General features: G+C 50.0%; 14 protein-coding genes across 14 annotated transcripts; 6 read left to right on the forward strand and 8 right to left on the reverse strand.

Annotated features, from left to right (window-relative positions):
* Positions 1-557: 557 nt before the first annotated feature.
* On the forward strand, positions 558-1,157 carry K460DRAFT_269035 (uncharacterized protein; the record flags this gene model as incomplete). The annotated part of the gene is made up of 1 exon (XM_040927541.1): positions 558-1,157. A coding segment is annotated over one exon (600 nt), but the record flags the coding sequence as incomplete, so codon positions are not given.
* A 2,956-nt stretch (positions 1,158-4,113) lies between these two features.
* K460DRAFT_375653 (uncharacterized protein) lies at positions 4,114-4,535 on the forward strand (the record flags this gene model as incomplete). The annotated part of the gene is made up of 2 exons (XM_040934793.1): positions 4,114-4,351; positions 4,423-4,535. 2 exons carry the CDS (start codon positions 4,114-4,116, stop codon positions 4,533-4,535), a joined length of 351 nt encoding a protein of 116 aa, XP_040791447.1.
* A 240-nt stretch (positions 4,536-4,775) lies between these two features.
* On the reverse strand, positions 4,776-5,903 carry K460DRAFT_304465 (uncharacterized protein; the record flags this gene model as incomplete). Its single annotated transcript, XM_040929975.1, has 2 exons — positions 4,776-5,402; positions 5,457-5,903. The coding sequence occupies 2 exons, from the start codon at positions 5,901-5,903 to the stop codon at positions 4,881-4,883; spliced, it is 969 nt and encodes a 322-aa protein (XP_040791448.1). The 3' UTR covers positions 4,776-4,880.
* A 1,122-nt stretch (positions 5,904-7,025) lies between these two features.
* On the reverse strand, positions 7,026-10,438 carry K460DRAFT_428281 (uncharacterized protein; the record flags this gene model as incomplete). Its single annotated transcript, XM_040938288.1, has 1 exon — positions 7,026-10,438. One exon carries the CDS (start codon positions 10,436-10,438, stop codon positions 7,301-7,303), a length of 3,138 nt encoding a protein of 1,045 aa, XP_040791449.1. The 3' UTR covers positions 7,026-7,300.
* Positions 10,439-10,608: 170 nt separating this feature from the next.
* On the forward strand, positions 10,609-12,081 carry K460DRAFT_280066 (Dor1-domain-containing protein; the record flags this gene model as incomplete). Its single annotated transcript, XM_040928377.1, has 1 exon — positions 10,609-12,081. One exon carries the CDS (start codon positions 10,609-10,611, stop codon positions 12,079-12,081), a length of 1,473 nt encoding a protein of 490 aa, XP_040791450.1.
* Positions 12,082-13,018: 937 nt separating this feature from the next.
* K460DRAFT_82249 (uncharacterized protein) lies at positions 13,019-13,921 on the reverse strand. Its single transcript, XM_040938719.1, has one exon. It carries the CDS (start codon positions 13,752-13,754, stop codon positions 13,026-13,028), a length of 729 nt encoding a protein of 242 aa, XP_040791451.1. The 5' UTR covers positions 13,755-13,921; the 3' UTR covers positions 13,019-13,025.
* Positions 13,922-14,533: 612 nt separating this feature from the next.
* Positions 14,534-15,674, reverse strand: K460DRAFT_364836 (Metallo-hydrolase/oxidoreductase). The gene has a single exon (XM_040933069.1). The coding sequence runs from the start codon at positions 15,573-15,575 to the stop codon at positions 14,589-14,591; it is 987 nt and encodes a 328-aa protein (XP_040791452.1). The 5' UTR covers positions 15,576-15,674; the 3' UTR covers positions 14,534-14,588.
* A 184-nt stretch (positions 15,675-15,858) lies between these two features.
* On the forward strand, positions 15,859-17,160 carry K460DRAFT_364837 (GroES-like protein). The gene has a single exon (XM_040933070.1). The coding sequence runs from the start codon at positions 15,908-15,910 to the stop codon at positions 17,054-17,056; it is 1,149 nt and encodes a 382-aa protein (XP_040791453.1). The 5' UTR covers positions 15,859-15,907; the 3' UTR covers positions 17,057-17,160.
* Positions 17,161-17,225: 65 nt separating this feature from the next.
* K460DRAFT_280481 (uncharacterized protein) lies at positions 17,226-19,906 on the reverse strand (the record flags this gene model as incomplete). Its single annotated transcript, XM_040928405.1, has 2 exons — positions 17,226-19,626; positions 19,773-19,906. The coding sequence occupies 2 exons, from the start codon at positions 19,904-19,906 to the stop codon at positions 17,226-17,228; spliced, it is 2,535 nt and encodes an 844-aa protein (XP_040791454.1).
* Positions 19,907-20,509: 603 nt separating this feature from the next.
* K460DRAFT_304484 (CMD-domain-containing protein) lies at positions 20,510-21,038 on the reverse strand (the record flags this gene model as incomplete). The annotated part of the gene is made up of 1 exon (XM_040929976.1): positions 20,510-21,038. The coding sequence occupies exon 1, from the start codon at positions 20,960-20,962 to the stop codon at positions 20,510-20,512; it is 453 nt and encodes a 150-aa protein (XP_040791455.1). The 5' UTR covers positions 20,963-21,038.
* A 362-nt stretch (positions 21,039-21,400) lies between these two features.
* On the reverse strand, positions 21,401-22,420 carry K460DRAFT_304486 (uncharacterized protein; the record flags this gene model as incomplete). The annotated part of the gene is made up of 2 exons (XM_040929977.1): positions 21,401-22,162; positions 22,211-22,420. 2 exons carry the CDS (start codon positions 22,418-22,420, stop codon positions 21,401-21,403), a joined length of 972 nt encoding a protein of 323 aa, XP_040791456.1.
* Positions 22,421-22,888: 468 nt separating this feature from the next.
* K460DRAFT_330316 (Metallo-hydrolase/oxidoreductase) lies at positions 22,889-23,942 on the forward strand (the record flags this gene model as incomplete). The annotated part of the gene is made up of 2 exons (XM_040930771.1): positions 22,889-23,269; positions 23,322-23,942. The coding sequence occupies 2 exons, from the start codon at positions 22,889-22,891 to the stop codon at positions 23,940-23,942; spliced, it is 1,002 nt and encodes a 333-aa protein (XP_040791457.1).
* Positions 23,943-24,404: 462 nt separating this feature from the next.
* K460DRAFT_280939 (uncharacterized protein) lies at positions 24,405-25,262 on the forward strand (the record flags this gene model as incomplete). The annotated part of the gene is made up of 3 exons (XM_040928447.1): positions 24,405-24,589; positions 24,644-24,977; positions 25,053-25,262. The coding sequence occupies 3 exons, from the start codon at positions 24,405-24,407 to the stop codon at positions 25,260-25,262; spliced, it is 729 nt and encodes a 242-aa protein (XP_040791458.1).
* A 281-nt stretch (positions 25,263-25,543) lies between these two features.
* K460DRAFT_393864 (3-hydroxyisobutyrate dehydrogenase-like protein) lies at positions 25,544-26,786 on the reverse strand. The gene is made up of 2 exons (XM_040935955.1): positions 26,595-26,786; positions 25,544-26,541 (listed from the first exon to the last, which is right to left on the reverse strand). The coding sequence occupies exons 1-2, from the start codon at positions 26,626-26,628 to the stop codon at positions 25,583-25,585; spliced, it is 993 nt and encodes a 330-aa protein (XP_040791459.1). The 5' UTR covers positions 26,629-26,786; the 3' UTR covers positions 25,544-25,582.
* Between the last annotated feature and the right edge of the window lie 76 nt (positions 26,787-26,862).

The raw sequence follows: 26,862 nt of genomic DNA on the forward strand, positions 1-26,862 counted from the left end.
ATCATTTTGGAGAAATGCACAATGATACCCAATGTGCATTCACTATGGTAGTTTATCTACAAACGGTATCAATATAGCTGTTGCTGGGGCTCTGATTCATGAAGTTGTAGGCAGTCATAACCGATTGCTTGTATCCAGCGAGCCTAAAACACATATTGTGACCTGGTAGGGGCTTGGAATATAACATTTACCTCTACCAAAGCCCATACGATCCGACGACTCAACCATCGAGTATACCGGCACATCCACCCCTACTGGTATAGTGAAGCAGTATGAGCAACCAACGTGCTCCAGCTTCATCACCGCCATCGCCAACATCCTTACTTGAATGCTTCGAGCAGAATCTTCCACGCCTGGGTTTATCGCCAGGACCGGTGTACAAGTCAGTCAAACCATCGGGCCGGACTACTGAAAAGGCAATTCCACCAAAGGTTCTGTTGTGTTGCACAATCAACCTACTCGAAGATTTCGCAGACTCTACGCTTCAACAAGACAAAAAACTGAGAGACCGACTGAGCACGAGAGCCTTAGCTACGAGCCTTCCTGAATTTGCCCTAGAGACTGAGGCAGACGTTGTGGAAGCGTCTGCCCTGTACATCTTGGCACCGATCTACGAGATTCTCCATGAGCTGTACGCTGGCAAATGGGTAAGGTCAGCAGAACGCACACATGTAACTCCGAACGAAGAGGCAGAGGAGAAGGAGTGTGTTCGTTACGATCTGACCTTCCAGACTCCATCGTACAATGGAATACAGGGCGAGACCATTGCTATTCTTGAGTACAAAAAACGAAATATGATCAGATACGACGACTTTAAAGCAACATTGCTTAGCGCCCACGCGAGTGAAATCACTATTCAGAGTCTTAAAGATGAGATCGAAGATCAAGACAAGGAGACTTATCTTCAGCGAAATGCTCAAGCGTATTCGAAACAAGTTTGCAAATACGCAGCCACCAGCAGATGTCAACATGTTGCACTCTTCAACTGGGACAACTTGCTGCTCTATCGTTTTGATCGAGCCAAAATAGGAAAAGGAGATACAGGGGATCAAGCTAATCTTACTTGGGTGAACGAAAGTGGAATTGGAGGCAAGTTCGTACAGAAATGCTACATTCGTAAAGCTATCCTTGGTTGGATTCTGAAGGCATTTGAAGATGCTCATATCAAGCGTCGTTAGTTTAGCTATTACGATCCGATACTATGTATCCAGGATCGGCGAGAGACAGCATAGTCATGCGATCGCCAGGGGACCTATTCGCTTGATAGAGATACGGTGTCGAAGACCTTTAGGGTGATGAATTGTATCTGCCGAGGCTAGAGTGGCGTATGTACCATTCAAAGTAAGGGCTAGGGCCATCACAAATCGAAATGACTTTACCAATACGAAGTCGCAATTTGTCGCTACACAAATTACTGTAGCCACAGCCCGTTGAGGATATGCGAAATGTTGAACGATGCTGGTAATCCACTAAAGATGTCAAGTAATCGGGTACTAAAGGTGACAAAAGACCAAATAACTTCATAAAGTGTAGTGCATACCTCTAGGTGCTCTGACAAAATGCGCTCGGGGTTGCAGAGAAGCCTACGTGAAAGCTACTGATGGCGATGCGAGCCAAAAATTGATTACCTCCAAGAGTTGATGAGCATTAAGCAAAGATGATCTAAGCGACTAATTCCACAGCTACTCGTCTTAGCTGCAAACATCTACGTGGTTGAATTTGCGGCCGCAGTGCGCTCCATATAGTATCTGATAGTGCAATGAAGGCATATCTACCTTATGAAAGGCGCAGAGAAAAAGAACTCCCTTCAAATAGTGTGATACATTTCATCAACTATGATTGAGTTCGTGCCGATCATTGTCAAGGAAAGCTGTAAGCAAGCCTGTACGAGGCTCTGGACGAGGATCAAGCTATCAATAGGGGGTTTTACCTTTGAATCATACAAGTGAGTTAGTTGGTGGATTATTGCACTTATCTCGAGACTTTGGTCTTGTGCACTCATGTTTCCATAATCGACTCAATTGAAGGCTTCTAGGGCCATGATAGGCGTGACCAAGGGCATGTCAGGCTCAAGGGAAAATGTGAGAATGGTCACCAAGGAGTGGAGAAATAACGATAGTATGAGGGTGGTGTCCGCGGGCAGCTGTTCAGGGTGCCTACTTAGATCTGCTTTAAGCGTATTTTATGTCCTTTGCGCGATCATACACGAGGTGCGCAAGGTGATCTGCAGGCTTTGCGGACACCGGAGCGCCGAGCTATGATGAGTGTGATAAGTGCAATGTTCAAGGACACCCTAAAAATCTCTGGTATAGAAGATGTATCGCTCTGGGCTGGGCGCGGAGACCTTCATAGGGATGCTGTTCGGGTTCGCTATATCTTGTGATGGGTGTATTGTGGATATGGAAGTGGGGGCTCAAGCTTTTAGACACCCAATGGGTTTAATGAAAAATGAAACGATTGCATTATATCCAATTGAGAACGCTGATATTTACTGCCTTGTTTCTGTTGTCGGTGGTGGGCTGTCGGTGGTCATGCGGTGGGCACCATGGGTGTACACGTCAACATAGCGACTAGTACTTACCACTAGTAATGATTTATACCACTAAACAGAATTAAAGGAGTATTAGTCGACTCGGATGTAATAGTTGCGCTGCAGGAAGATGCCTTCTCAAGTGACAGGTCAGGTCTCAGACGCTGAAGTGGTTCTTAGCCACCTGCAACCTTGAACCGCGACATCCTTCTTTCTGCAACACTTGGTCCGAATATTATTGGTTTGTGAACGCCTCCCAACATACTGAGCTGAGATGTCGATTGTGTTTGGACGCTTGTCGAGAAACTGACCTTGGACGAAATACTCCTATCAAGAAGGAGGGAACCAACCGAAGTCGCATAACCGTATGGCATCTCGGGCACATTTAGTCTCCCGTTGAGGATCAATCTTTGCCTATGAGGATATTTATTTGGACATTGCGCTATAACAAATCCATGGTACTTCTACAGAATGTAGGTCTTCAGTGGGACCAGAACTGCCAGTCCGTTGAACTCCCACCGAAGCACTCAAAGAGACGGTCAAGATCCTGTTCGCAGATAAGGCATCTGCAAAATAAGACTCCCAGAGTGTAGCCGTTCTCAATGAGACCAACATGCAGGCCGATTATGCGAGCATGGGTTTACCCGGTCATCCTACCATAGCTCAAGGACGAGCCCCTTCCAATCAAACAGTTCGGTCATGTTCTGGAACAAACAATTGACCGGAAAAGACCTCCAACAGACAACATCTTACTTTCCTAAATACGACGTGGGGTTCTGCCTTACGCAAGTGAAAAGTAATAGAGCGCACGTGGAGTTGCATGTCAGATCCGGGAACCAGTCAGGTTCACCATGCACTCCTGCCGCTCGCGGATCTGGCAGGCACCAGCTCATGCAGTATTATAGACCGCAGCTAAGCGATGCTTCGAAGCTTGGCATGAACCCCTGTTGAAGTGCTAGTCTAGAAGAGCACGAGAAGGACATCGTTTCGAACCATAGATACGCGGTACCAGCTGACTTTTATCTCCACAACAGAGCATGGCCTGAAAGTTGGGCAGATTGTTCAAATGCCTTGACACTGGAATAAACTAAAATTTGCTACGTTAGCAGTCTCGCTACTAGGTGCTCTCTCGGCTCGACACGTTTCTTTTCACACCCTATTTTTACTAGGCGACCTACTACCTTACAGCGATTCTCTCTTGGTGTAAACGATCGTAGGATATGAGAAAGATAAGACAGTTAATGTCTTCTGAAGTCCAATTGGCGGTCGACTGTTCTTGGTTGTGCTGATGGACTTGATCAAACGTGGGGGATATTACGAGGTACGCTCGATATCCAAGCTTCATCACCAACAAACACATAATGTAACAGGATTCGACTAAGCCCCTCTGTTCTTCCGGTCAGATGCTGATTGTTGGCAAGTATGCCAACCGAAGATGACAATGTGGAAAGTAGCCTCGATATGAGGGAAGTATAAGAACGCAGCTCCATCTCATTCTCTATCCTCATCTTCAGCACTCAATAACATTGAATATACGCTTCAAAAGTCTCATTCAAAGCCCCGAGTCCTTTCAAATAATTAACATGTATGCCCTTACTCTTATTGTGGCGGCCCTCGGCCTCGCCACTGCGGCCCCGTCCCACGACTTCGAGGTCCGCCAGGCTCCTACGGTTGCCTCCATCGACCGCTATACTGCCTCAGGCTGCACTGGTACCATATGCAACAAGGCAGGCGCCGGGGATCTTCATGTTGGATGCAATGTCATCACCGACCAATGCCAGCAGAGCTTGAAGCTCAACTACAAGAACGCCAACTGCAAGGGTGAGTACATGATTAGTTAACCTAAGATGCGAGACAGGAGACCCATGAGAACGTCCACTAATGGAACATAGTCACCATCTGGAGAGATAACGCTTGCAAGGATACCAACCAGTTTGCTAACGTCACGAGCTTCCAATGCTATGAACTTGGTCCCCCTATCAAGGGTATCTCTGTTGACTGCTAGATGGTGGATGTGGAGAAAAAGGGTGCGTTGCGAGCTGGAGCGTTGATCTAGGGAAAGCCTGGGAGACGATATATGGTTCTATGGGTAGAGTTAGAATTTGCCGCAAGGCATGTGAAGATTACGGAAGTGCCATTCAACATTGCAGTCCGTAGCGGTTTGCAGTAATCCACCACATCATATGTACTCGTTTGATATGAGTTGGAGGTTCTCGTGAGACTTTTCAGTGTTTTTGTCTATCTGCTGTATAGGTCAGGCGGGAGGACTTCAGTGTGAATCCACCTGCCCTGCTGACTCCGATAATCCCTCGAATGTATACAGGACCCCTCATTCCCACTCCGTCTGATCTCACTTGCTAGCCCCAAGGAACGACATGCCCTTGATGCGCTCGTTGATGTCGTCCATGCCCGCGACCTTGCCCTCCACCAGATCTATCGCCGTGCTCGGATCCATCCAGAACTCCACCGTCTCTGGGTCCTGCACAACCATGCCCCCATGCACTTCAGTCAGCAGCGCCTTTACAAGCGGCTGCTGGAACATCTGTTCAGACAGATACCCAGGAGCGGCATCGCCCATGCCCAGCTTCCCGAAACCAGCAAAGAAGTCCCCGTGCTTGAGCGACTCCTGGGCGTCGTAGTCCCGCTCCATCTTGTCGATGACCTTTGCCTCCTTCTCCTTGTAGATGACGTACTGCATGGCCCATGCTGGACCATGCTTCTTGTACTCATCGGACGGCATCGAGCTCGCCCTAATCCAGAAGTCCTCGACGTCAAATGCCTGTGGAGGCACAGAGGCCTCGAGCGCCTTCACCGCCTTGCTCATGCGGTCGCGCGTACCCTTCGTCCACTGTATGAGGTCGTACTTGCCCGACTTCCAGCACTTCGCGATCCAGAAGTCGCGGTTCTCGTCCTCGCTGTGGTCGACACGCATCGCCGACTCGAGCCAGGCGTGGATGAAGACTTGGAGGAAGCGGAGAAGCTCAGGGTCCATCTGAGCGCGGGAATTGGGCGTCTCTAGGACGATGTGGGCGAGGAGGACATTGAATCGGATCTCCTTGTGATGGTAGGAGAGCGAGTGTTGCTGGTCCATCTGCCAGTAGAAGGTCGCCATGGAGACGACGAGGTCTTGCTCCTTCTTGCGCGCACGGAACCCAGCGACGGCGAACTTGTTGTAGTTCTCGAAAAGGAAGAGGAGTCGCAGGTTTGGGTGAATGTCGGGGGTCTGCAGGCTCTCGGCGTTCGTGTAGACGTCGGTGATGGTGGGCTTGCGCCCGGAGGGAAACACACGCGCGGGGACCTTGCGGAGCTTGAACTCTAGGAGCTGCGCGGCTTGGACGTGGAGAGCGACGAGCTGGTCGTGCGTGAGAGACATGGTAGGTACTAGTTTGTCTGTCGGGTGCTGTTTGTGAAAAAGGTCAGAGGACGGTAGAGGGGGAAGGCGAGGGAATATTTATAGGACGTGGGTGCGATTCAAAAGTCGAGGTGAAGTGAAATCAGGTGCGATGAAGTCGACGTGAATAATGATTCACGCAGCTATTCGAGCCTAACCAACATACCGACAATGAGGTGAAGCGCTCTAGGCTGGCGCATGACGCGAGGCAATAAACGCTTGAAAAGACCTCAATATACCTAGCCATATCTATAAATGCTGCGCCAATGGCGCCTTTTAGAGACAAGGTGTAGCTATTAGACTTTTATATCTCCCGCCTCTGAGGAAAAAAAAGCATATGAGCTGTTAGATCACAAGCTCATGCAGCAAACAAAAAAGAAAAGCAGCTTACTTAAAAGACACAAACGCGGTTGTAATTAAAAAAAAAAAGCGAGCTAATTTCCCACCACAGTCGGTAGCTGGGCCACGCAACTGTAATGGAAAACTTCGCCCTAGTAGAGACTCGAACCGGCGCAGGCAACGTCGGGCGGGACCAATGTAGTAGCAGGGTGTGAGCCCGCTAGACTAACTTCTCAATGACATCAGTCCCGGCGTGAATCTATGGGATACTTGAAAAACTTATGCTATATATACCCAGAAAACCTATACAGCCTCAGGTTGAAAGTGAAACCCGCGGGACGGGCGCGGGCGTGGCGGATATGAGAGCGGTAGCTGTGTGCGCGTACGCGTAGCGAGTCGAAACTGATAGCCGAGAGAGTTGACGAGGTGAAAGATGATATCCCGATGACCAAGTGTGGTTTACTTCACCCACCGGATACTTTTCTGCGTAATGAATAGCGCGCATGGATTAGGCAGGAGGCAGTAGACAGGTCGACTTGTGTATGATGAATTAAGTGGACATGTGCGTGTGTAGATTTTACGTAGTGCATACAAGATTGAGTCCAGTTTGAGAGAAATGTTGAGACTGAAAGGTGGCAATGATGAAGTGACGTTGCGTGAAATTGAGATTGAAGTTGAGATTGAAGTAACTGAAGGGAGTCGAGTGAAACTACGGGAAAGGTACCGAATAAAATCCAAAGTAACAGTCCAGGCAATGGCAGGGTGAAATATTGGTGGGGCTCCGATCAAACTAATAGCATTGGACCTCCGGGCTAAGTTGTCTGTACAGACGTCAAGAGGCCAGCATCCATTCCAGTATCCGGAATCCAGGGCTGTCACGGTGCGATAGGGTGGTGGCCGGCACCTTGTGATACATTATCTCATTTCATACTTTACTATGCCGCGAGAATCGCTCGAGCGGAGTTACCAATGTGAGTTCATTACCCTGATGCGTAGATACCGATACATGCAATCCTTACGCCTACCATGTGTCCGAAAGTTTACGCACTTGGAAGTCTCAGCGCCTCCAGCTTTTCTACCTGCCTTTTCAGCATGACCGACGCACCCAAGCTAATCTTACGAAGGCCGTCGCGCTCTCCCTCCTCGCTACCGCTGGCGCTACCCTGCACTGTTTCTTTCGCAGCTTCGATTGCTTTGTCCAGAAGCTTGGGCGCATCATTGGCCTGACTCCTGTACAAGTACTCCAGCTCTTCCTTGAAGGGTGTGATGTCATTTGTGAGGGCATGATGAATGAATGCGCGGGCGCGAAAGTATGCACGTTCGGTATATAGGGCGCTACTGAGTTTCGTTTCTGGCGCCGAGCGGTGAACGTCGTAGCCTGCTTCGTTATAGTATGGTTCTTTCACTAAGACGAGCCCCATGAGTGAGACCAAGACCTGAAGTAGTGTGCTCTTTGCGGGACTCCAGCTCTCATTCCGCTCATCAGTGTGCCACGTTCCCAACAAGCTCAGACATATCTTCCCATCCTCATACAGATTAGGGTTGACGGGACCGTTGCCGTTGGTCCAGCTGTGGAAAAAGGCTTCGGGGGCCACTTGCGGGTATGAGGAGTCGAGGTGGAAGTCAATGACAAAAGGTGCGTATTCGTAGGGTGTGTCATTGGGGCCGATCATCAGCACGCGCAGAAGGTCTAAGCGGGACTCCCAGGTGCGCACGAAGATGCCCGGAGGTAATGAGTTACGTAGGATCTTGTGTTCTTTTGCGATACGTCGCATTAAGGCTGATGAGGATGCTGATGATTGTGCAAGGTAATGGTGGTTAGCCGGCGGAGGTGCGTCGAGGATAAGAAAAGATGATGGCATTTCTGCCACTGGCTCTGGGTTATCTTGGTCCATGAGTGAACTATCGTTTTGTGATTCCTGTGGTGCATCTTTTGGCTCTTCTTTTGAGAGGGGTGACTTGCTCTCGGGTGTTGTTTTTGATGTGTCAACGCCGTCTGCTTGTTCAATGAGATCCGACATGGACTCATCGTCATCGACATCCTCCTCCTCTTCGTCCTCTGTAGACCAGTCTTCTTCATCGCCGACAGTGTGTTCACCGTTCATACCCTGATACTCAATCCACATCTCCTTGTAAGTCGGAGAGTCGGACATGTCATCTTCTTCGTCCGAGTCTTCGATTGAGTCACCGTCCAATTCCTCCATGTTCATAAACTCGTCCGCCATGTCGCTGCTATATGCGAGAGTGACCGACTCATAGGGCACCTTGACGTCAACCACCGGCTTCGCTGCGCCCAGACGAACGGTGAGCTTACCGTCTAAGCCCAAGTCAATGACTTCTCCAAACCAATCAGGGCCAGCAAGATTCAGTGGTGCCTGCAGACCTTCAATCGAATCTGGATGCACCAGGACGAAATCACCGCGCCGTCGTGTCAAGGCAGGGAATGAGTAGATGTCGTACAGGCTGACGTCCTCGATGGCTTCATTTAGCTCGCCCGTAGTCGAAGGTCGAAGCAAATCCGGGCCAAAGAATTCAACAGCAGGGTTCTTGAACCAGCGTACTGTCGCAATTCGATCACGACCTTTGACAGCTTGTACGACACCAACTTTGGCTGGTTTCTTTGTCCAGTTCTCTTCGGTGCTTCTGCCCTCGCCTACCTCTTTGGAGAAGACAATCTCTCCGGGCCACACCTCATCATCATCCTCAACATTGGGGTCCGGTAGTAGTGTTGAGCTCTGGTCGTCGGTAATTGTAAGGTCCTGCCATTGTACAGTGACTTGGCTGTGAGTCTGCATGACTAGAAACACGTTCAAGTCGTAGCCTAGTGATTCAGTTCGTGCTATTCGTGTTAATTTGCCTTGGGGGTATCCGTTTGGCAGGGTACGGGTACCGTCATATTTGACAGCGGCTCCGGTGATGTCCTTGAAGCTGACTCTGTCGCCGACGGCTACATCGGCGACGTGATATGATCGATCGGTGCCGTTGGCGGATATGGGTAGGGTGGTGGCGGTTCCTCCTGATGCGTCGTACTTGTAGAAGGTGGAACTTTCGAATTCATCGCGACTCAGGGTTGCTGGGGGCTCTTCGGCGGAGAAGGCAATATCGCGCGCTCCGATGCTCCTTGCTAGCCACTGCACGTCGATGTCGATTGTCCTTGTCTCCACCACCATGCCTTGTGGCCGTACATTCGGATCGAATGCGCCATATCTCCAGCGGCCTCTCCTTAGGTTGCCCTTTTTTGTTTTCACAGTGTCGCCAACACTGAGGCGCTCGACAGTGATATCGTCCTGCTCCAGCTCGCTTGGGTCCTCGACGATGACTACCGAGTTGTTTGACAGCTTGACAGCCACCTCATCGTAGACGTTCTCGATGCGGCCCACCCAGTCCCCGTATACTACCAAGGCACCCTCGACAAACTCGTGGACGTTGAGAAGCTCGTCTGCGGGAACGTTGCGTATGGAAAGGTCGTCGGTGGTGGTTTGTGTGATCTGGCCGCCATTGAACATGGTAGCGGGGAAGAGGGTGCAGACTGCCTTGGTCCCGATGACGGTGCCGCTCATGTGCTCGTCCGCATTTCGTTTGACAACATCACCCACATACAGGGCGCGGTCAAGCAGTTGCAGTTTGGCCTCGGGTATCAGCTCAGTCTTCAATTGCGTCTGCCATGAGACGAGCACTGTGCCCCGCGGTGGTATGCCACTCTTGATGAACTTGGCGAAGTCTTCTCTTGGCACGTCAGCATTCCGCTCAATCTCCTCTCCATAGTCTCGCTGTGGCCGGGGCTCGTGTGAGTCTACGTCGCCAAAGGATCTGTCTACGACGCCCACGCTGTACTTGTCGTCCTTCAGGCCCACGGTATCCTCGACGCAGAAGACGACATGCTGCGCGCGCTGCATTTGCGGTTCCAGCGAATCCTGGGGTGGTTCAAAGACACTGGCGGCGCTGAAGAAGGGTATAAGGGTGTTGGAGGGGTGAGGTTGTGCCTGGGGTTGCGGCGAACTGGATAAAGGCTGGTCGTGCGCGAGGCGTTCGGATAGGAAACGGTCCTGGAACAAGTTGGAGAGAATGCGCTCGAGGACGTTCTGCTGGTGCTCTTGGCTATCTTGGTCGTCTGGATTATGGTGGTCGGGGGGTTGAGGGTTGTCGCGGTCCATGGCGATAGTGGCAGCAGCGTGCATGTGAAGAATAGCTGGTGGGTCGTCGTCACATGGAGTAAAGCGCCGCCAAGCGACAGAGCGTCATTCGCGCCGCGTCCACCACCTCCGGCTGATGTCCGCAAACACAACGAGATTACTGGGCGTGCTGGGTTTGGACGTTTGGACCCCAAGCACCGCTACGCTGTTCGACAATGGCAGACCCGCTCTACGAACTGCTGATTCCCTATTTCGATGCCCAAGACATCGATGCACGAATACGCCCCTCCGCGAGTGATGCTGTCACCAACGCCTATCTTGCCCGCCTCACCACCCTACCTCTGGCTGCTCTGACTTCCTCTGAGCTACAGTCGCTATCCCAAAGTTCGCATTCCATCCTACGATCACTCCAGGCCCTCTCCAAACGCTCACATAAACCCATAATATCTTCGACGGACCACCTATCGCACCTCGCTCAGACACTCCCACAGATAGGCCAGCATGCCGCAACAGTACAAGCCGAGCTACCAAAGCTGGAGACGGCGGCACAGAGCTTCGCGGACAAGTATAGCAGAGGCACGGAGAACGCTATACTGGACCGCCGGAGGAAAGCCATGCTGCTGTCGCGGAACGTCGACCGCGTCTCCGATGTACTAGACCTACCTACGCTCCTCTCGTCTGCCATATCCTCATCGACAGCGGCCGCACAAGCTACCACATCCGCTGCGTCTGCAAATGCAAACTATGCTTCCGCTCTAGATCTCCATGCCCACATCAAGCGCCTGCATACACTCTACCCGAACTCTCGCCTCGTATCCTCGCTCACCGCCCAAGCCGAACAGGAGATGAAGACCATGACGACCAACCTCATCAGCTCTCTCCAATCGCAAGGCATAAAGCTGGCAGGCGCCATGCGCACCATCGGCTGGCTTCGGCGCGTCGCTCCCGAACTAGACGAATCTTGGTCCACCAAACAGGCCAACATTGGCAGCGGAGAGGGCACATTGGGCGCCTTGTTTCTTGTATGTAGGCTAGCTTCTTTGGAGATGATGCTAGCAGCATTGGATCCCCTCCGCGAGCTTGCAGATCACGAGACAGAGAAGCGTTTGAGCAAGACAGCCAAGGGCGATGTAGGCTGGGCAGTGGGCCAACAAACAGAAAAGTACCTGAAAAAGTACCTAGAGGTGTTTCGAGAGCAGAGCTTCGCCATCATATCCATGTACAAGAGCATCTTCCCTTCGGCATTGCCGGCCCCAGGGTCAGAGGAAAGCGCACCTGCCGTCAAATCGGTCGCAGACCCAAACCCCCTACAACCAATACCTTCAGCTCTCGCAACCTTCCCACTACAACTCGTCGAGATGCTCTTCGAAGCTCTTCGCGCATATTTACCCAACGTCCAAGATCGCTCGGCAAGAGACTCGCTTCTCACACAGGTGCTGTACTGCGCTGGTTCGCTGGGAAGATTAGGCGGTGACTTCAGCATGATGATTGCGATATTAGAGGATGACTTGAGGGCCGAGTTGGAGCAAGAAGTCGATGAGACGGAAGAGCACGAGATAGAGGAGGAGTGGGTCGAGGTCATGAAGAAACACCGTGTACAAGCATCAAGACTAGAGCTGCTCGCTTCTGGAGTGGGTACTGGAAGGTCAGGCAGCCCTGTAGAGAGATCCAAAAGTCCTCTGAAGTAAAGGCTCTCCAATCGTAGGTCACGCGCCTCGGTAATACCAATGAATAATCCAAAGTTGTCGCCGACTCTGCAACCGGACGCCGAGATGGTGCAGCAGGCGCCGCCTCCAACTCAATTCAGGTGGTACAACTATGCATGAGCAGAACCCAATCAACGATGGCTTGACGACATTATTTGAACGCCACTCGTGTTAGAGGAGAGGACTACCGAAACCGCATCGCCTTGCATATTGCATGGACATCGGCAAGGTGAGAAGTTGGGACTTGTCTTGACGCCAGCAACCCTCACGTACCCTTGAAGACCTCCAGCATCAAATCGATGACACATCTGCAAAACATACAGCGCGCCTTGATGGACCTCAGTGTACCACGTTGGCCGTTATCGTTGTTCCTGGTCACACTAAGGACCTTCATGCCAGCCTATCTAATGCCTCTCTGGTGCCGGCTTTGAAAACAGCTCCGAATTTCATCACTGGGCCGAGCTACTCCAGATAGTTCAGTAAGGTGAATCAGTTTCTCGAGAACGACATGGCCGGAGCATTGATTTGCGGTGCTCCCACACCTCTTTCAACTCCCTTTTCAGACGCTGGCATCTTAGTTATCTAGCTGCCTCTCTGTGAGTGATATGAGACGTCGACTACACGGCAACAAAGTGCTTGAAAAGCAGGACAGGAGCACAAAGTCAATAAAAGGCGCGGGAAGTGGCTTGCCGGCGGTGGTTCACATCTTCTGTCCGTATATTATAAATACCATCGAAGAACTCTTGTTGAGATCCATCACCCTCAATCTCACCATCTTTCGCAGCTTCCAATACCGAAGATGCATTTCAACGCTGCCTTCGTCGCTCTTCTTCTTCCATGCTCTATTTTCGGTGCGAGTTTACTTCCCCGAACGAGCACAGTCACAATCAATGCATGTACATCTTACTTAGTCTGATCTCTGTCAATTAACAATGCGACAGTTTGACAAGTTGACCCCCGCCCCCCTCGGAGGCGTCACGCTTGTCGGCCAGACCGAAGGTCTCGACTTCCCGGCCTACGCAGTCGCCGCTCCCAACGGTGTTGGTCCAGTCGCTCCTTCTCCGTCCAACATCATCAGCACAAGTTTCCGCCCACAGGTCCTTAGCGGTATCACACGATTGAACCCTCTCATCGATACACCTTACTTCACTGTCAAATACCCTAAATCGCCCTATAGCACTTTCGATCTCTTGAAACTGCGCACCGCGTGTATCGCCGCAACAGCAGTTCCAACCGTTACTGTGACACTCAATTGCACCTTGAGGTTTGTGGGGGTACAGAAGAGTGGCGCCGAGAAACCGGCGGTTGATTATACGTATACAGCAAAGCAAGGCTATAGCAACTTCGATACGGTGAACTTTGAAAATGCGTTGAAGGGTGTGGAGTATGTGAGGCTGGAGCTTATATCTAGTGTCTTGCCGGGTTCTGCGGGATTTGTAGCCGCGGCTGTTCTTTTTGACAATTTGGAAGTTGTTTTTCACTGAGTCTGAAACGGGTGGATTGGCGGTTGATGGAGGACTGGAAGATGGGGGTACCTTCGTTTTGCAACTTGATCTTTCTGGCAGCAGATTATCTAGCAATTGACCCAAGTCGCTCGTTCTAAAATCACATTGTTGGAAATATATGCAGTCGATATGTATATCATTGCTCGACATTCAGGTAACTTGCGTGCATACCTAAGCGACACAATTCAAAGCTGAGAAAAGAGCAATGCTAGACAACTCGCTTTCCGGTCGGAGAGATTCAACACCCTCAAGTTCACGGGTAGCTTTCTCTCACCGCCCAGTCGTGCATGTAATCAAAAGCGATTCAGGAAACCCGTGCTTGTGATGGTGCAGTCGGCATCCAGTAAGAAAAGACACATCGGAGGCTGAGAAACAGTACCGGTAGTGTCGCACTGCGGCTTCGGAGGCGCAGGTGTCGGAAACATGCAAAACCCCGATGTCGCTCATAGTTGGTTTCTGAGCATTTCAGCTACAAGATTAAGTTCTTAGTATCGAACCGTCTTTGGGGGTTTTGTTTGGAACAAATTTGTGCCGTGGGATTGTTAAGGTAGCTCTACGCATATGGGCTAGACTCACGGCTCGCTCGCGTGGGACTGCCTTCCATACGATAGGGATCTATTCAGCTCATGCATCATAACGTAAGTAGTAAATTTTCCATACCAGCGCTAGACGTTCAGCTAATGCTACTCGTATACACGAGCAAGTACTTCAAGCTTCATGTTTTTATTGGTGTCTATGCGAGAGACGCACTTGTCAGCTTTCAGGCACTGCTCATAGTAATGCGTGATAGCATGATTGTCATGATATATCAGAGTATCATCATGTCGATATAAGCGTCAAGGGATGAGATAAAGTTGCGGTCTATTAAAGTGTTACTCACATCAATAGTAGTAGACAACCAAAAACTTTAATACTCGAACACGTGTCTCGTGAGGCATCTTCTTGCTAGTATGAATGTGTAATGGGTATGAGGGAAGCCCTTATTCAGAGATGTCCAGGCCAAAATCTACTCTTGTTGTTATCCGCCCAACCCCTGTCATGTGCAACGACAACCTCCACCTCCACCTCTGCACCACCTTCTTCCCTAACATTCCCCTCCTTGAGTAAGCGCGCGATCCTCTTCACTGTTCCAGCCGCTTGGTCTGTATCGGCGTGCACACTCCTCAGCCCACCTTTGCCATCATCATACATTGCGATTCCCTTCTCTCCACTTAAGATCCGTGGATCATGACAACAATCGCCCCCAAGGTACACCCATTTATTCGGGTCTATCCGAGCAAGGAGATTGACATGCCCAACAAGATGACCCGGCGCGTCGATGATATATACCGAGCCGTCACCGTAGAAATCCACTGCAGCGGGGAAACCCGCCAAGGACGACCAAGTGTGACTAGTTTGCCGTGTGAAAGCTTTCTCCTTGTCTTCTTCACGAACAGGTACGAGTTCACGCGTCCGCTCAAGAGGTAGCTCGTCGGGGTTGAAGAGCTCGGCAGGGTACAATGGCCCACCGCCATTAGCTAGTAAATGCATCGTCCCACTTCCCACTACAAACTCCGCATTTGAGAAGTCGCTCGGTGTACCGACGTGATCCCAATGTACGTGGCTTAGTATTATCGTATCCACGTCCTTGGGATCCAAACCCCCTTTTCGGACACTATCGGCGGCGTCTGGACTCACAACGGTTGGCTGACGCTGTGAAATATGATGGGCTTGTGCTTCTCTGTAGCCAGAGAAGTCGCGTTTGAGGCCGAGGTCGAAGACTAATTTATCGGTGTTGGAGGAGTTTTGATTCGATGTATGTTGTATGAGAAAAGAGAGGGATGGGACTGTTGCTCGTTTCTCAGGGTCGGCATCAGTGACAAACAGCTTCTCCGGAAGTGTAAGATAGCCGGCATCGAGAGCAGATATAGTCACATAGTTTTGAGGGTGTGCTGGCGCTGGGAGTGTAATAATTTCTGCATCTGTAGCCATGGTCGAATACGGGTTGCTGCTGGTAGGCGATAAAGTCGGTGTTGGTGTGATTAGGTTCTAAATTGCGTTGAAGAGAAGGCAGGCAATATTCATCTCATGCCATACATATGAGGTAGAATAACCATTACTAGAGCCTCGGCGAACTTTTGGTGTTTTTGTGTAGCCCCACCCTAGTACCTGTATACCCCGCTGCGGGGATTATTGTGGAGCTTGGGGAATAGCGTATGCTCGAACGCAACGAGCGACAGGCCGACTGCTCCAGTTTAACATTGTTAACGTATCTGCAATTTTCCTATCCGAGATTTTTCTTTATTGAATTCTTGATATTAATGATGGCATCCAATCTACCAACCTCGATGCAAGCGCAGTTCCTTGAGAGCTACAAAACGCCCTACAAACTGCGTACCGTCCCTCTTCCCAGCCCTTCAACACCACACGATATCCTCATTAGAGTAGACGCAGCGTCATACTGTCACACGGATTTTGTCCTTGCCGAAGGACAGATGCCAGGTCTGCCAAAGAGTTTCCCTCACATTGGATGCCACGAATTTGCCGGCACAGTGATTTCGCATTTCAAATCACCCAGTGAGAAAGCAAGCGAGCTAAAGGTCGGCGCAAGAGTGGGCGTTCCAGGCCGAGCGTTCCACGCTTGCGGAAATTGCTTTGAATGCAAGAAAAATCGACCAAAAGACCTGATCGCAGAGGATGATGAGGGTTATTCTGTGCATTGTGTCGATGCCGAAAATAATGGGTTGAGCAGACATGGTGGATTTGCGGAGTACGCTATCGTTGATGCACGACAGGTAGCTCCGATACCAGACTCTCTGACAGCGGCTGAGACAGCGCCGCTGATGTGCGCTGGAGTTACCATATACGCGGCATTGAAAAGGTGCGGGTTACAGGTGGGCGACAGAGTGGGTATACTCGGAGCTGGAGGGGGGCTGGGGCATCTCGGCTTGCAGTATGGCGTACATATGGGATACAAAGTGCTAGGCATCGAAGCAGCAGATTTTCCTCTGGCGCTGGCCAAAGATGTTGCCCAGCGCCTGAATCCACAGCCTCATATTGTGGATGCAAGAGCCGAACAAGCGTCTGTATTAGTCCAGAATCTCGGTGGTCAGGATGGCAAAACACATGTAGGGGAGATGGGGCTCGACGCGGTCGTCATCCTTCCGGAGAGCCAGATAGCCTTTGATTACGGCATGTCAATGCTCAAGACACACGGAACCTGCGTTGTGGTGTCTTTTCCGGAGAAAGGCTTCCAGTTCTCGGCTCGGGATGTGGTATTTCGAGATATCAAGATTCTCGGCAGTCTGGTAGGAAGCAACAAAACCTTACGCGAGATGTTGGACTTTTCTGCCAGACACAATGTTCGTGCCATCTCAAAAAGCTATCCACTTGCAAGGCTGAATGAGCTCGTGGAGGAATACAATAAAGGCAGCGGGGGAAAGTTGGTCGTGGATATGACACGAAAGGAGTAGAAGAAGGTTGGATTATGAGCAGTCCGATCAAACGTACTCCGCCTGTTGTATTAGCTTGGGAACAGCAAGCGCAATTTTCAAAATGTGAAGCCCGTTGTAAGCTCCATGCCTTGTTCATAGGTAATGATAATGTGAATTGGGAGCAGCACCTGAAGAAAAGAATAGGACTTCAGTCAGACTCCAACATGTCAGCATACAGATTGAGCGCAGTTCCGATGACGTCCACGATCGCCCAGGTTTGCGATCCTTTGAAGATCATCGCCCAAACTCGAAGTACACCTGCACTCAGGTGTTTGGTATAGCTTGGCGACCCGGCTGGAACCTCTGGTGGGACTGCAAACTCTGTCTCATCCAACATGCTCTTTACGATTGCGATGATCCTACTTTCGTCTTCTGTGGCCGGTGGAACTGGGTTGGGTACGGAAAGCACTTCCAGCCATTTACTCATAAGGTACGCGCACTCGAGGGTACAAAGGGAATGCTGTATCGACCAGATGAAGGACTGCGTCTTTGCGACTAGGCGGTATCCTATCTTAATGGGTATAGAGAGCGCATGAGCCGAATGTAGCACAGCTCTAGTGATCTTTGGGGACCGCTTGATGGTCGGACCTGCCCGGAATGCGTTCGCTATAAGCATGGGATCCCGCGTCTCCAAGGCTCGGCCCGCTGTATCAACGTACAGTCGAATATAAGCTAAACGAAGCAGCGCAGTGGAGTTGAAAGCCACTGGGCCATCTGGGCTTACGGGGTCCAACGAAGACTCGGGATTTTGACGCCAACCCGTTTGCCAGTTCCGTAACGCTAGCTCTAGTGCGGATACATCCTCGAAGCTCAGGTCGCTAGGACCGTCGAAGCGACAGCGAGCGACTTGACGAAGGAAGAAGATTTGCTGTATCAACGCGTGGATCAACGCGTAATTACCAGAGGATGAGTTGCCTTCCGTGACATCTCGCCCATTCTTTGAGAACAGCCGCTTCAACGCGTCTTGGAACAGGACCTCAGGAACGCTCTTCTTTCTTGCTTCTTGCCACAAGGTTTCAGTAGGTGCCTTGAACTCTGCTGCACTACAAGGTAGTGGTAACTTGACTTCTGACGTAAGTATAAACGGTGGTATGTTGTACACTATACAGTGTAGATTGGAGAAGCCATAGACGATGAGTTTGGTTCGTTTGATGCTTTCTCGTCGAATCCAATCCAACCAAGGAATATCTTCGCGAAGCAGATCATCTTGCAACCCGTCATCCCTGATCAAAGTTGCGATAATACTCTGAATGGCAAGTGCTTCTCGAAGAATCTCTTTGTGCTTGGCCCATGTGCACAAGGCCATAAGGAGCAGCAAAGCCTGCGCTGTCTGCATGAGATCTTCTCCTATACCAGAGCAATCTATTTCAGATGGAAGACCAAGAGGCCCAGAAATGGAGCAACTGCGCTGCGGGCTAGGCATTCCTGATAAACGGCCAAAATCTTGAGACGATGCGCAATCTTGATCCGAGTGACGCTGAAGGTGGACAAGACGTGCGTCCCTCCTTCGAATGCGAGATGTAGCAATTGCTCTGCTTACATGAAAGAGCTCAACACCTCTTTCTCCTTCGAAAGTATACTGAGCGCCTACGGCTGCCAATGCTAGGATGAGTTCAATGGAGCAAGTTTGAACGGACATGCTAGGTATGTGAAGAAAAGGCATATGTTCGTGAAAGCCATTGATATATCCAGCAATGTACCTACACAGTGCCAGTCGCGTAGGTAGCTTAAAGTCGTTTGGGATGACAGAAGCAAACTCATTGAGCATTTCTGAAATCTTCTGTCGATCATCATGAGAAATATCAGCTATCGATCGTCCTCGTAGTCCATGTTCTTGTGCAATATCATCTGGCTGCAATGAGGGAAATCGAGATCCAAACCGCGAGAACGAATGTGATTCCTCCGCATGGGTCGGTCTCCAACTTGGTGTAGGCGCTGCCACTGTCTCAGCCCCAGGCAGTAACTCTTGGCCATATCCTAATGAGTCTGGCGAAAAGAAAGGCATAGGCTGCTCAGTGTTGATCAAGGAGGTGAAGTGATAGGAGTTCAATGGTTCGTTATCGAGGAATGACGTAAGGCTGTCCAGTGACTCCTCCATAGTAGAGCTATACGCGTGCAGTGGCGAGCCATTATGTACTATGGAATGGGGCTCCCCGACTGGTCTTGAGCCTGTGTCGGAATGCAGAGGAAGTGCGGTTCGCAAGTCCTCCGTTCTCGAACTTCCATTCTGCATGTTACCTTGCAGTGCTTGGTACTCTGCAGCCATGGAGAGTGCGGTCAAGGAGTACTCGTTACTGTGGTCAAACGTCATGGAGTCAAGCGATACCGCAGGGTGATGTTGTGAAGCGTGCATCTCTAGGACAGTAGGTGAGGATATCAAGGTGGATATTACTGGCGCAGGGCGTCCGGCATCGTTGCTAAAGCGCATGCGCTTCTGTGGCCGAGCATCGACTTGAATGTCATTGTCTTCGGTAGAACGTCGTTGATGACCTGGCTGGTTGTTGTGGTCCTTGCGGTGGGTCAATCGCTCATGTCGGACAAGCAAGTCACTTTACTCATAAGTCGACGGTTTCCAATTGCTGAAGAAGATTCGTACCTGCGAGTAAACGAATAGTTACATTCAGCGCAACTGAAAGGTTTCACGCCACTATCTTGATGCCTGTCAGAAGCATTGCGCAATCGCTTGTAGTGGTACTTACGGATGCGCTCATGCCGCTGTAAATGTTCAAGTCTAGCGAATAGTCTTTGACAGTGAGGACACTGGAAACGCTTTTCCTTCTTCCCCGCCTGGGCCTGTGACACTTGCTCACTGTTGGCGGCCGTTTCCATGGAGAGTGATGCGTCTCACACACGGACACGCCTAGACCACCAGTAATCCAATAAGGCCGTTCGAGACAGCTTCGAGGAGCTGCAGAGAGATTTGGAGGCCGTCGGTGCAAGTCGTTGCAGTCGGGGATAATGATGGCAAGAATGTGGGGAAGTGGAGGAATTGTGGAGTTGGCATGCGGGGTTAGATTGCATACTACCCGAGGCGTGTTCCGAGGTTTTGAACAGTTACTAGACCAAATTCGGTACAGTTCGGATATTCAAGATACCATACGCGTAAGTATCGGTGAGTACAGGTTAGAATAGGTCTGTCGGTGATCCATAGGCTGTAAGTACATAGGATGAAATATCACGTCGAACTGAAAAGCGGGGAACTCTGTGCAGGTGGTACTAAAAGCCACAGTCATCAGCCACCAGCCTATCATGCTTGATGTACATTATGCGTTCGTGTCATGCTCACACATCACATTTGAAGAGTTATAGAAAATCAATGTATTGTGAGGCTTCAGCGCCAAGAATTCGAAATTATATCTTGCCAGCTCGCGTCTAGCACGGCCCCTCGGCAACCGAGACGCCGCCGCGCCCTCAACCTTCTCGCGACATGGTTTATGCCCTCTCGCTCCTGTTCGCCAGCTCCCGGGGCATCTCTCCCTTCTCAGCCATGTCATTGAGAACCTTCTCGGCTGTTTTCATAGCATCTACGCCCGCCGGAACGCCGCAGTATGTTGTTGCGTGAATGATGGCCTCGCGGATCTCGAGTTCAGATAGTCCATTATTCCTGGCGCCTCGAATATGGACAGCAAGCTCGGGGGCGCGATTGAGCGCCATAAGCATGCCAATGTTGAGCAGACTTCTCTGCTGTTTTGTGAGACCTGGCCGCGTCCAGGCATAACCCCAGCACCACTCTGTTACGATCTCCTGGCCAGCTCGTGAAAACTCCGTTGAGCCATTCTCCAATGCGCGGTTGACGTACTCGTCCCCCACCACACTCCGTCTCATTTTCAATCCTTCTTCAAACATCTGCTTGTGGAGTTCATCGTACTTCGGGTCGGTCGACATGTTGGGCTTGTCGGGCGATATGCTGGTGGGAGAAGTGAAAGGTGAGAGGTGTACGGTTTGAATGTCAATGACTACTAAAGCTGGGCTGAAATTTGAACGAAGATTCTCAAGAGAAGTTTCTACATCACGAACGTCTTTGAAGGCCTCGAGACTGCCCCTCACTAGGTTGCCGACCCTGGTGGCTACCCCAAATTCTCCAACTTCTCCAACACATACACGATTGCATTATCCGCATAATCAAATCCTCCGACTTCAGTTGAATCTCGGAGTAATCTGCGAAATATATTTCGAATTGAAATTATAGCATCCGCAAAGTGGTCCAAATGTTCCTAATCGTGTGGTGAAACACCCTTGCAAGATAAAACTCCAAAAAACATGGAGCTTTGCAAAATAGTTACTTGGCATTCGAAAAGTCTTATTGAGTTTAGAATTAATAGATCAAGAACCATTTAACCTCGATTGCCAGTCCTCTTCTCCGCCGAGGTAGCGATAAACTACACGAGAGTCTAGATCTCGACAACGAGGATCATTTGCAGCACCATCATACGTCTCGAGGCCGATCTCGCCTAGTACGTTCCGTGAACCCACACGCTTCGCCATGTCAACTGCCAGGCCAAAGTCCTTGCGCATCAACTGCACCTTGAAGCCCTGCTTCCAACCCCCCGACGATGGAGCTTCAGGATACACGTGAGGAACAGGACAGAATTTGTCACAAATCGCGTTCTGTGCAGTACCTGCTGCGTACACCTTCGCGAGTGTGCGAGGATCTAAACCAGATCGCATACCCATATCGAAAGCTTCGGAGCAAGCTATCGCAATGATTCCCGACAGGTAGTTGTTCGACAGCTTCGCGGCAAGACCAAGCGAAGGACCACCACATGTTATGACTTGCTTGCCCATGAGTCTCATTAGATATGTGAGGCGTTCCAAGTTTGGGTCCGATTCTGCGCACCCCAGAAAGAACGCGATTGTGCCCTTGATGGCGCCCACTACGCCTCCACTGACCGGAGAATCATAGAAAGATGCCGAAGGAAAGTTCTCCGCAATGTGGTTCTTCACTGCAAGACTTGTCGCCGTGTCTATCGTAGAGCAATCGATGAGCAGTTTGTTTGAGATATCGGTACTGCATACGCCGTTATCAGCGTCGAGATATACGGAGCGGACGTGGGCGCCTTCAGGCACCATTGTGACTATGGTATCCTACACCTTTGTCAGCGCTCACCTCGCCTAAGCAATAATTGCACATACCACTTGTTGCGCAACATCCTTTGCGCTTTTCCCCCTCAGCACTCTGTTTGGAAACTCGGCGCATACGTCATTCACCGCTTCTTCGGCCACATCGTACACCCATATGCGAGACTCTAATGGAAGCTTAGTTGCAAGATGCTCTACCATTGGCTTGCCCATGGCACCGAGACCAATGAAACCCAGCGTCTTGAATGCGTGTGACTGAGCCATGTCGCTACACCTAGATGGCGAAAAACGCAGAGGTATGTCAAGATACAAAAGTAGCTTAGAATTATCGAAGTCGACCTGTGCAAGGATAGAAGGAAAAAAAACTTATGTTGACGGGGCTATCGCCTCGAGAGTCTCAAGATTGGACTGAATTACTGTGTACGCAAGTGAACCACCACTGTACATTGGATAAACAGCGTGGGGCAATGCGGGGTAAAGCTTTCCCCAACATTGCCCTGCATCTTCAATCAAGTGGATACCCGCCCCCAACAATGGGATATTGGACATGTAGATGCAAGTGGTTGTCTACCCATTGCGCCAACTACGACAACTATTGAAGGAATAGTTCGCCTCCACTTACCTTAGTCGAACGTTTTACGACAATCAAGTCTTTAGTCGGCCTCGTTCTTGGTGGGTTTGAGGAGAGCATATGCCTCCAACCTTTCTCAGGTCAAAGTCTTGAAGGCCAGGATGGATCCTCGAGTTGACATCCCAAGGTCTAAACCTATACGTCTACTACAGAACAGTGCTACAGGCACTGTTTCCGTGCACGCCCTATCTTCTGGACACTTCACTCTTCCAGAGTATCAGTTTGTTCAGCCCGTCTCGCAAGATGCACGCCGAATGGTTCCGTCGCTAGCATTCCTTATTCAACATCGCAATTCGAATAACGGCAAATTAACACGCATTGTTTTCGATTTAGGCTTGCGTAGGGATGTGACGAGATATGCACTTCCCATACAAACACATATAAAAACGAGGCAGCCGATGACTACAGACCCTGATGTCATTAAGAGTCTGTCAAGGGGTGGGCTAACATCTGCGGACATTGACTATGTCATTTATTCACACGTACGTATACGCTCTCTTCAGCTATATACTGTAGTCACTAACCATTTGTCAGGTACATTGGGATCATATTGGCGAGCCGCGCGACTTTACCACTTCAACGTTTATTGTTGGCCATGGGGCGTGTGCATTACTAAGTGGCACATCTTCGGCTCTGCGTGGAGGTCATTCATTTTTTGAATCTGACCTCCTACCGGAAGGACGAACTATAGAATTATCGGATCCTACACATTCTATGAAGAAGCGCGATCTAGCAACAATTCCCGACGCCGCGAACTTCAACAGCCCATGGAAAGCACATGGCACCCTTCCCGAGACTCTAGACATCTTCGACGACGGATCCCTCCTTATTGTAAATGCGCCCGGCCATCTCCCGGGCCACATCAACCTTCTTGCTCGAACAACTGGAGATCATCAGGTATATATGGCGGGAGATGCGTGTCACGACAGACGGCTGTTGACCGGTGCAAAAGCGATCGGGGAATGGAATGATGCGCAAGGTCATATATGTTGCATACACGCGGACCGGAAACAAGCGGAGGAAACGATTGAGAGAATCAGGCAGTTGGAGAAAGAAGGGGTTGAAATCATTTTTGCGCACGATGTTGAGTGGGAAACAAACCCAGCGAACAAGGCCAGGTTCTTTGGCGCTTCAAATAATGACTCTTTATCATAGGTTAAATCCTGTCAGGTGGCTGAAAGCCTTGTACTCAAAGAACTGGAATTATCTGTCGTACTTTTGTACCCCTTACTCTGTAACACAGAGATCTTGGCCTGTTCCCGCTTCCGACCATGTCCGTCTCAACCGACTGGTTCAACCCTGAAAATAAACCCTACTCCAATGCGTTACAACTATTGGACCGTTTTGAAGCATGCGACGTCTATCGACCCCGCCTTCCCACGGAAATAGTTGGAGAAGAGGTGGGGCTTTTATCCTCCAACCACTACTCCAACATTTGTGTCATGAACTTGATTATCAACGGCAACCGTATGCACGCTAATTACCGGTGACAAATCATATGCTGCAATCAATTTAACACCAATCAAGCGATATTGAGCTAGCCACAGCAACCAAGATCTGTTTCACGTTGCCCTTACCAAAAACCACCAGCATACTCAATTTCAAGTTCACCACCCAATGTCGTTAACGCCTGAACAGCAGAATCTCAAGCAACGCTTCGATGCAGAACTCGGCCCAGCCGCCTTCGACGAAACATGGTCTCGCATGCTGAAACATGCACCTGAGATGTTCACTGCAAGCTTGCGACTCACTGGCGTGCCGAAAAAGAAAGGCTACCTCTCACCCAAGGTACAAAGCCTTGTGTCTCTTACAGTGAGCGCAGCATCAACGTATCTACACGTCCCTTCAATCCACAGGCACACCCGCGCCGCGCTAGCCAATGGCGCAACAAAAGCCGAGATTGTTGAAACCCTATGCCTAACCTCAACTCTGGGTATCCATGCCGGTACTACTGGCATTCCCATTTTGTGCGAAGTGTTAGAAGAGCAAGGAAAGGGTATCCCAAAGGGTCTGGAAGGCATGAACAAGGGACAGTTGGCGTTGAAAGAAGACTTTGAAAAGAAGCGGGGTTACTGGAATACTATGTGGGAAGAATTCCTCAGACTGAGTCCCGAGTTCTTTGATGCATATACGGAATTTAGCTCCGTGCCATGGGTGAATGAGGGGGGCAAAGGAGTGCTAGAACCAAAAGTGCGTGAAGTTTTCACTCATTCTCCTGTTTTTGTCTATTTCGTGTATGAGAACACAGCACTAAGCAAAGCATAGGTCAAGGAACTCATATACTGCGCGTTCGATACAGCTGCCACTCACATGTACCAGCCGGGGCTAAAGCTCCACATGAGGAATGTGCTCAATTACGGAGGGACAGCAGAAGAAATCATGGAAGTTCTCGAGTTAGCGTCACTGCTCAGTATAAGCACGATGGATGTTGGGTTAGAGGTCCTTGATAAGGAACTGGCGAAGCAGTCATTCTGATATCACGGATGTTCGATATCTTTTCCATTAGCAGATGTTCTCTATCCATCCGCTATTCCTAATCCCAAATACGAGCGTTAAGATGCCTAACTCAACAGTGGGGTTTTCTCCGGTTAGAAGCACAATACAGAGACTGGCTGTCACGTCACATGCACTATACCAGTGTCTAGATTATAAGCTAACTGTGTTGATGTTACTCCCTGGTTGTTACTCGTTGCTACCGTGGTCCTTTTTTAACGGTACCTCTAGGCTTGCATTAGACTTTATCTTTCATCTCACATCACCTTTCTACAAATCATTTGTAATTTCGCAGAATGCTACTACTCCCGCCCGCTCTCATTCAACCATTTATACACAACCCTAGCATCCTTCCCTTTATATCTCTCGTCCTGCATCGCCTCACCAAACGCCTCCAACGTGGGCTTATCCAGCACCGTCTTTGCACCCACCATCTCCGCAAGCTGACTTCCCATTCCCAATACCTTAGCACAAAGCTCAATCCGAAATCCGCCTTCATAATCCCTTGAGCTTGGCACGTTGGCCTGAATACCCGGTACCGGATTGCTCTTACTTGTGACCCAGCACTGCCCTCCACTCACATTGATCACGTCCGTCAATAGTTCTAGGTTTAACCCCATTTTTGCCCCAATGTTTAGCGCTTCGGATGCTGCGAGGCTGGTGATGGCGGAGAGATAGTTGTTGATGACCTTGAAGGCTGTACCGGACCCGATGTCGCCACAGAGGAAGATTGAAGATGCGTTGCCCATGTATGAGAGATAGCCTTTGACAGTAGGCCAAATTGATTTGTTCGATAATCCGGCCATAAAGGCTAGTGTGCCGTCCTGGGCACCCATGGGACCACCGGAGACAGGTGCGTCGACGAAGGTGACGAATTGGCTCACGTTGGAAGATTCGACTGCTTTTGCGACTTCAAGAATAGTGGCAGTCTCGATGGTCCCGCACTCCATGATGATATTTCCTTGCTTTTCTGCACCGCTGCTCTCTGCAAATTTGTGTTCAGCGCCAGCAAGTATGCCCGTCTTGCTGTCCAAGTAAACCTTGTTCACCACCTTCGCATCCGGTAACATCGTGATTACAGTATTCGCCTTTTGAATCGCCTCATAACCATTCTCAACGACATTTACTTTGCCATGGCCTTCAGCGTCTTTTTGAAACCGTACAAGTGCATCGGAGGAAACATCGCAGATTAGGAGGGTGTGTGATTCATCGAGACCTTTTCGTAAATTTAGAGCCATGGGATAGCCCATCACACCAAGCCCTAAATACTGTCAAACTTCATATTTCAGTTTGATAGGATGGTGAGTAAAGTACCTATGAAGGCGATCGTCTTGTTTGAAGTAGCCATCTCTACAGTGCTTCACCTAGATTATCCGTGTCTCTTGAGTGCGTGATGTAATATTTGAAAATATCGCGATAAATTTGACGCTAACTTGTGCTTACAGTAGAGTGATAGTAAGTTTCATAAGTCTGCAAAGCTCGCGCATTATAAAATTATGACCTCCCTCCGCCCTCGAGAGGCTTGCTCTATAGTGCATTGTCATCGTCCCATGCCTTTTGCAGGTAGACTGGTGCACGGTTC

This window comes from Cucurbitaria berberidis, assembly GCF_010015615.1.
Source record: "Cucurbitaria berberidis CBS 394.84 unplaced genomic scaffold K460scaffold_2, whole genome shotgun sequence".
In the NCBI taxonomy this organism is placed as follows: domain Eukaryota; kingdom Fungi; phylum Ascomycota; class Dothideomycetes; order Pleosporales; family Cucurbitariaceae; genus Cucurbitaria; species Cucurbitaria berberidis.

Bases quoted from the DNA above. Each gene is read 5' to 3' on its own strand.
- K460DRAFT_82249 (XM_040938719.1), bottom strand. From the start codon at position 13,754: ATGTCGAGCAATGATATACATATCGACTGCATATATTTCCAACAATGT.
- K460DRAFT_364836 (XM_040933069.1), bottom strand. From the start codon at position 15,575: ATGGCTACAGATGCAGAAATTATTACACTCCCAGCGCCAGCACACCCT.
- K460DRAFT_364837 (XM_040933070.1), top strand. From the start codon at position 15,908: ATGGCATCCAATCTACCAACCTCGATGCAAGCGCAGTTCCTTGAGAGC.
- K460DRAFT_393864 (XM_040935955.1), bottom strand. From the start codon at position 26,628: ATGGCTACTTCAAACAAGACGATCGCCTTCATAG. The intron at 26,542-26,594 runs GTACTTTACTCA...GACAGTATTTAG, and splicing joins CAAGACGATCGCCTTCATAG to GGCTTGGTGTGATGGGCTAT.